The sequence below is a fragment of a genome, unplaced genomic scaffold (genome assembly GCF_019419815.1).
Source record: "Pyrus x bretschneideri cultivar Hongxiangsu unplaced genomic scaffold, Pyrus_bretschneideri_v1 Contig13, whole genome shotgun sequence".
Lineage (NCBI taxonomy): Eukaryota > Viridiplantae > Streptophyta > Magnoliopsida > Rosales > Rosaceae > Pyrus > Pyrus x bretschneideri.
In genome coordinates this window covers 8,553,627-8,561,590 of record NW_025999424.1, presented here as the reverse complement: position 1 = coordinate 8,561,590, position 7,964 = coordinate 8,553,627, and the positions used below count along the sequence as shown (strand labels likewise).

Here is a 7,964-nt window from a genome sequence, read left to right as displayed (position 1 = left end):
TATATGTTAATTACAAGATATAAAAAAATTTTGAGGGCTCTTCCGAAGTGGGGGCCCTAGGTGGGCGCCTACTTGGGCTACCCTCAGGGGCGACCTTGATGTATAAGACTGTCCCAAAATTAACACTTTAAGTATGACTCTGGGACGAAAAAAACTTCATGTACTAAATGTTGAAAATCACGAAACTTGAGGGTAGTAAACAGAGATTAACCCAATTCTAAAATATGAAAATTAGCTTCAATATTTGTCCATATCATTGCTTAACATTGATGACATTGTCACTTAACAGTAGTGATATTATCACTTTACGCTGGTGACCTAACGAGTGTCTATATTTATAAATGTTTTGTAGTTATTTGAAATATTTTAGTTATTCGTACTTCCTTGTTTTTTTAACCATAAAAGTTGGGACTAATTTGGAATCACACTAGAGGTTGGTTAGTTACTTCCCTATTTTTTAACCATAACAAGCAGTTGCTAGCTATAATTGGTGGTGGCGACGATTTTATATTTGTGTTAAGTTACCAAAAACAAAGCAAAGAAAAAAAAAAACAAAAACAAAAACAAAAAACAAAAAACAAAAATTGTGTTAATTATGACTAGCCCATCTTTTAGTTTAGAACAAACATAGCCCTTAAGAGTAAAATATTGTTGTTAAGAAACAGTAACAATTGAACTCTTATTATTTATTTAAAATATAAATTCATCCGAGTTCATTTTTCATTACATAATAACAGCCAAACTCAATCAAACCAAAGATAACTGATTAATGTACTATACTAATCATTCCATTTATAGCATCTGTCGTAATTGTTGGTGTCCCAGTTCCACAGGCATGGATGGCCTTCAAACACAGCCCAATTACATGTTCCACAATAGTCACCATCTCTAAAGTTATCATATATATCGAACCATTGAAATGCACCTGGCCATTCAAATCTGCAGTAGAATTTTGTTACTGTGATGAAGCTAGGTTTGAAGTGGAATTGAAAGCTGGCGTTCGGTGGAAGCGTTTGGAGACCAAGATCATCGTCCCCGGATTTGCAGTGAAGGTTGAGGGTCTGGCCTTTCTCCAAAGAGTTTGTGATCTTAACATGTTTTGTCTCGACTGCATCACAAATGGTGACTGTGAACAAAACCAGCGTGACTAGCAGCAGTACTGCACTTCCGTTGAACCAACCCATGCTATACATATAGCTTGTTAATTTGAAGAAAATCAAATTTTATTTTGGTGTGAAAACACTAGGATGAACCATGCTTTAATAGTTGCTAGCTAGAGGTACCATCCACAAGGTCTCACATTTGCTTTAGTGCCATTTTTTGGCCAGGTACGTTTGCTAGCTAGTTCTTGATTTATAAAATTATGGTAATAGATCGATTCACGTATAAAATTAATTTTGTTAGAATAATTTACAGTTGTGGAAAGACATTTAATTTTTCACAACAATGATTTTAGTTTAAAATGTTGACGAGCTTAGTAGTTGTCATGTAATTGAAGGTCTGAATTCTACTAACAAAATTATCTTGCAGTAATTTTTTTATACAAGCGATATTATTAGACTTTAAGCCTATATAAATTTGATGAATAGAATTCAAACTTAAGTGCATACGGTCTAACACATAAGTTCTATGTAATATGGCTACGCTTAAATATACATTTGGTAATTTAGTCATAGGAGTACTAGTGATTTTGAAAATCATGCACAACTAGCTGAGAATACTTGGTAGTTCTAGGAATGAGGAAATATAAAAGGAAAATACTAGGTAGATCATCGGTGAACATGTTTGGCAAGGTCCGCTTACAGGTAAGAGGTCCTTATTGCTGGTAAGGGGATGTCCTTTACTCATGCCACATCATGTTCTATTCTACTTGGATGTCCCAACCGTTCGTGGCACAACACGTGTTAAGTGGAGTAAAATTAGTCCAAATGGTACAACTCAACAACAGTGATAGAGGCACGGATAAGTGCATAACCAATGATTTCTTCCATTAAACAGAAGTAGATTCTACAAGATTGAGGTTGAAGAAAACCATCCCTTATTCTTGTCAACCAAGAAGCTTCAGCCATCAAGGATTTCCTTTTGTACATCACATTAGCACCTTTTCACTTCTTGTGTACAAGGCGGGCCATGAGGATAGCCGAAGTAGGCGTCCGCTTAGGGCCTCCACTTCGGAGGCCCTTAATTTATATATAATTTCTTAAAATTGAAATTCAATAAAAATATCAAAAAAAAATAAATCATAGGGAAATGAAAAAGAATTGGTTGAAAAATTAGATTATGTAAACTTAATTAGCACATTTGCGTCTAATAATGCAGATGTGTAATATTGAAGTAACATTTCTATATATTTTTTTTATATTAATTTTTAATAATATTTAATGTAGAAGTAGATTTTTTTTCATGTACTTAGCGAATTTTTTTAATATATATCAACGTACAAAAGATCGAGGATCAGAGAATTCTAGTGCCCCACTTTGAAGGCTTGCCTAGGATCCACAAATTTTCAGGGCTGCTTGTGTAATTTTGTGAAAGGGATGTATCAATGTCATAATCTTGAAGCATGTTAACGTTTCAGATATCGACTCTGTGAACATGGTAAGATGTGAAGTGAACAATTGGCAAAAAAACTTTATTTGAGATAGAAGTTGAGCATCTACAGAGCAAATTCGTCTCTTCCTCATTAACTACATCGTAGTACCGTGAAATGTACATTACATGAACAGTAGACAGAACGGCTCAAAGTACTTGCTAAGTTGCTAGAGCTGCATCTCAGCCCAGTAACTCAAAAGAACCTTCGCTCTTGGCATTAAACGAGTGGAAAATAAGGAGGCGGCTAGATTACTGTTCCACTAGGAATCAAGGCATCCTTGATCACTGTGACAATCCCGCTCTTTATGAAATATCCGTCTGTTTCTCTTGCTGCTTCTTGCACATTGTCGCTATTGATAATCTGCAGTTCATACTCGTCGATGGTCAGTTTCACAAAGATAAAATGTAAAATGTTTTGAGTGATCAGCTAAGAAGAATAAAGTTCTAATTTGAATGTATGTCGAACCAGACATTGCATCGAATGTAAGCGGGAAATAGGTAGTACATATAGGAGGCGGTTTTCTGTATCCATGTAAGAAGTTTCAAATTGGCTGTCCATAAAATTTAGACCTAAAATTAATAAAAAACTGAAAAAAATCAGATTAAGATGATACTATGCTTACCTTAACATTCTCTCCAATTCGCGCATTCTTATCAATTATAGCTCTCCTAATGTGGGAATTCTTGCCAATACCAATTGGAACGCTGCCCTTCGCAGAAAGGAACCTCCTGTCAGCATCAGTCTGGGACAATCACAACAATTGCATCAGTATAATCTATCCAACCCATAGAGAGGTCAAATGAACAATGACAGTATTTCTAAGGAAAGTCCATTCATCTCTATAAAACAAACAAAAAATGTTTATACGGTCATGTCTTGACTTAAAATAAAAAGCAGCAAGTGCTAAATGTACAGCAGGTTTTACCTCATAGTAGTCAGCTCCCATCAGTAATGTGTCTTCAATGACAGCACCCGCTGCTATGCAAGACCGAAGTCCAATGACTGAATGGTGAATTTTACAGTTCTGTGTTTATGTAAAAGATAGGATTGGGTTAAAGAGCAGGACTGAAATAGGTTATACTGATTCCCGTTTCTTGCAACAATAGCACATAGATGCAACTTTTTCTGAAATTGAAGAGAACACGGGACTATGATGTGGCATCATAATGAAACAATTTAGCAAAATGCTGAATGTTTCTACAAAGAACTTACCTTTATTACACATCCCTCGCCAATAACACTATCTGTGACATCAGCATCAAGCATTTTTGATGGAGGTAAATACCGAGGTTGGGTGTAGATAGGGGATGAACGATCATAAAAGCTACAGTATAAAGTTCAAAATTAGGCCGGAATACTAAATCCAGATCAAACTGAGAGCATAACATATGAATTGGCCAAACAAAACAGGAATACAAACAAGTTATAGAATAAAAGGTACCTGAAATCTGGAACTGGTTTTTTTGTTATCCCCAAGTTTGCATTGTAGAAGGCCTCAATGGTACCAATATCTTCCCAGTAGCCATCATACAAATAAGCTTGAACCTGTAGGCATTAATAATTAGCATTCCGGGGGCTGAATATCTGGATGAAGGGTAGCAGGGGACAGAAAGTGTGGAACTGGGAAATATTTAGCAGACCATATAAAATCAATTTAGGATACTATCTTTTTCAGTACAAAGGGATTTGTTCAGTTTCGAATGAAGGATATTTGCAATTATGTAATACCAACAACTATTCCAATCTTTTCCACCTCTTTTGATTTATCTTTCATAGAAGTTACAGAACAAAATATATGAATGAAAACTTACTCTCAAACCAATGGATGTTGCGCCTGGAATAACTTCACTCCCGAAATCATTTGCACCAGGAAACTTGTCTCGAAGTAGATCTAACATGACATTTTTGCTCACAACATATATACCCATGCTGGCAATATAAGGCATCTCTTTAGCTCTCTCATCATCAAGACCCAGGATAGTTGTATCAACCTATATAACAAACAACATTTTGCATCAATAATTAATCACACACCTAAACCCACAATCGTTTGAAGTTCAAAATGAAACGCACACGTAATGCACTAAATAATGAAAAACAATCTGCAAGTGGATCGTTCACCTTCATAGCTTTGAGTTGCTCCCCTTTTGGTTTCTCAGCAAACTCAATTATCCTTCCCTCTTCATCAATCTTCATCAAACCAAAGGCGGTAGCGCGCTTCTCATCCATGGGCAGAGCAGCCACAGTGATGTCTGCATCAGTTTCTCTATGCGCCTGAATAAACCTCTCATAGTCCATCCTATACAAATGATCCCCAGCAAGAACCAAAAATTCCAACACATTGTGCTCCTCAAACAACCACAAGTACTGTCTCACGGCATCCGCAGTACCCTGTAAAGCACCAAAACCAAATATCCCAACTCAAAAACCAATAAAAACAAAAAATCCAAGCTCAAAAACCAATCAAAACCCGATTTCTAACACAACCCCACATTTGAAACAAGCTTTTTAATCACCTGAAACCAATTGGGATTCTCAGGGCTCTGCTGGGCAGCAAGAACCTCAACAAAGCCTTCATTTTTGTAGCCACCCATATTAGTAGCATAAGCACGAGAAAGATGGCGATTGAGCGAAGCGGAATTGAACTGGGTCAGCACATAGATCTTGGACACGTTGCTGTTGAGGCAATTACTGACTGGGATATCGATCAGCCTGTAGTTTGCTCCCAATGGAACAGCAGGCTTCGCACGCTTCTTGGTCAATGGGTAAAGCCTCGTCCCAGCTCCCCCACCCAGGATAATCCCCAACACACTCTACACATTAACACAAACAAAATTCCCAAAATTTCAATCCAAACAAGAACACATTATGCGAATGCATAGAAACAAAAACACCAAATGCGACAGAGAGGGAGAGAAATGAATCACTTACCCGGCTCGCATCGGGATCAAGACACGTCTGGGAGTTCTTGGAATCGGAAACAGCCTTCGGAGAGACAACCAGCGGCGGGACTCTGTGAGTGGGGCATTTCCTCATACAGGTGCTGGGGGCGGGGATTTTGGTCCCGGAGAGATGAGAGCCGCTGAAGGAGAGGCGGCTGATGTTCTGGGTTTGCTTCGAGTTCGGCAACACCGATCGCGACGTGAGCACTCCGCTCGCTGCCATTGCAGAGGACGCCATGTAACAAGAAATTTTGAGAGTTGCAGAGGTTGACAGTGGAGTGTTTGGGACTAGCAGCTGAGATTTGATGATATTTCGGGACCCTTTACCCTTTGCATCTTAGTGTTAATTACGCAACGCAACGCCAAATCTGAGAGCATGGGAGTGAGGGTATTATGGACCTTTTACAAGATATTAACTTTACTAGTTATTCGACGGTAGTAAAGGAGTACAAAAAAATCTGCAGAAATCGCGAGTATTTAAACAAGTGGACATCATTAAAAGTCAGGTAACGGTGGATGCATCAATGGAAGAGTGACACGTGGCATTTGGGTTTTGGCCTAAGATTTTGTGTCACATGTCACCACTTTTGTTTACCACCGTCTATTTTTTCGTTATATGGTTATAAAATTGAGATGTTAAATTATGCCAACCCTTCAAACTCACAAAGGACGATCTTTGTTGACAGTCTTAGCTAGGGGTTGTGATTGGTTGGTAGCATATATTAATTTACAGTGTTGGATATTGAAGATATACCGTTTTTGATATGGTGTAAATATTTGATCGATGTTAACTAAGTAGGATTACTTTTGATCATATAATATGCTATACGTTTTGAGATCTACTTACACTTGATGTCTTTGCTGTGATAAATATTTCATATCAATAATTCCTTGTGATGTGACAAAGTTATACACATAAAAATACGTTATTAGTAACTGAGGAAAACGATGGTCTCATCTTGCTAGCTTGGAGAGAGGAAGCCTCGAGATCGCATCTTCTAGCCAAATAGGGAGCGATCACTCAATAATGAACACTAACATGTGCGAGACAATATTTTCTCTTAGAGATGTTATATTCACACCTTTCAAATTATTTTTCCCACACCCTTTTTTATTTTTTAATATTTTTATATCAAGTGCTTCCGGTGTGTATGATATAAAAAATATATATATTTAAAAAAGTAAAAAAGTATGAAAAAAGTAATTTGGGAAAGTGTGAATATAATCGCTCATTCTCTTATCACTATAATGAGTTGTTGGAATTCCAAAATTAGTCATCTTCCACTCCTCTTCTTAGATAAATAAAAAAATAAAAAAAATAAAAACAAAAACAAAAAACAAAAAATATGTGAACACAAAATAACTACTTTGAAGCTCTGATCATGGGCGGATCCACTATGAAGCCTTGGAGGGGTGGATTACCCCTCAATATTTTTTTTAAAGATAATAATTATACAGTTTTGCTTCCCAATGACCACCCTAATTAAACTACAATTGAAAAAATGGGTAGACAATTAAAATAATTCTACCGTTTGAATTCTCCAAAGGCCCACGTGATGGCAATTAAATTAATAATTAATTTAACTGCGGCTTGCTCAGTTTTATTTTAAGGATTTCTCTATAAATGACCTGGAGATACTTAGGATTTCTCTATATAGATTAATATATATATATATATATATAAGTGTTCAATAAGTTCTTAAGCTTTTGAAGTGTGACTTTGTTATTTGAGGATGTCCTATACATACAAATCTCTTGACTTCGTCCTTTTAACTCTGACAGTGAGAGAAATTCATTATTACTATATGTTTACAAATATCCATTTTGGCATATAGATAACAAAGGAAAAGAAATATGTGGAGAATATTCTATCACCAAACCAATGAGTAGGGAAAGGGGCGGATCTATTCGATGGCTAGGGGGTGACTGGGGATTGACAGGTTGGGGGAATAAAATGACATACTACCATTGGCTAAATTCCAAATTGTTATGACAAGTGACAACCACAATTTGTATAGACTTGAGTAATATATAAATAGTTTTACAAAGTGCAAGTTGTTGTTTTGCGGTGGACATATTTACTTCCCAGCCATTTTACCGACATCTAAACGTAGATGTTCTTTCAGTACCAATTTTTCCACTCAAATTGCAAAAATGGGTCTACTATTTCAGTTTCTATACAGTCAGTATATGTGGGTACATACATCAAATATTCGGTGAGTTATTATATTTTAGGGGTTCATTCTCCGATTTATTAGAGATTTATTTTGTCTCTATATTTATTTTATACTCATTTTATATGGTGATTGTCCTTATTTAAGCACTCCACTTTAGATGCTTTCAGAGCTTCACAAGTTCAAACTAAAATAATGGATTTGCCTCCTTCCAAACACATAAACCAAACAGCCTGCAGCAAAGGATAACATGAT

The 7,964-nt window shown here is 36.5% G+C and overlaps 2 protein-coding genes across 3 annotated transcripts; both read right to left on the bottom strand.

The window, feature by feature from the left end:
* Positions 1-779: 779 nt before the first annotated feature.
* LOC125474772 (S-protein homolog 3-like) lies at positions 780-1,184 on the bottom strand. The gene has a single exon (XM_048578750.1). The coding sequence runs from the start codon at positions 1,182-1,184 to the stop codon at positions 780-782; it is 405 nt and encodes a 134-aa protein (XP_048434707.1).
* Positions 1,185-2,611: 1,427 nt separating this feature from the next.
* LOC125474995 (glucose-1-phosphate adenylyltransferase small subunit, chloroplastic/amyloplastic) lies at positions 2,612-5,869 on the bottom strand. Of its 2 annotated transcripts, XM_048579299.1 has the most exons (9): positions 5,525-5,864; positions 5,110-5,406; positions 4,715-4,984; positions 4,405-4,584; positions 4,035-4,138; positions 3,806-3,917; positions 3,519-3,617; positions 3,216-3,335; positions 2,612-2,953 (listed from the first exon to the last, which is right to left on the bottom strand). In XM_048579299.1, exons 1-9 carry the CDS (start codon positions 5,771-5,773, stop codon positions 2,837-2,839), a joined length of 1,548 nt encoding a protein of 515 aa, XP_048435256.1. In that variant the 5' UTR covers positions 5,774-5,864; the 3' UTR covers positions 2,612-2,836. The 2 variants fall into 2 exon arrangements, 1 of the variants encoding a protein (XP_048435256.1); XR_007256345.1 differs by lacking the exon at positions 2,612-2,953 and having other exon boundaries at positions 3,519-3,718; positions 5,525-5,869.
* Between the last annotated feature and the right edge of the window lie 2,095 nt (positions 5,870-7,964).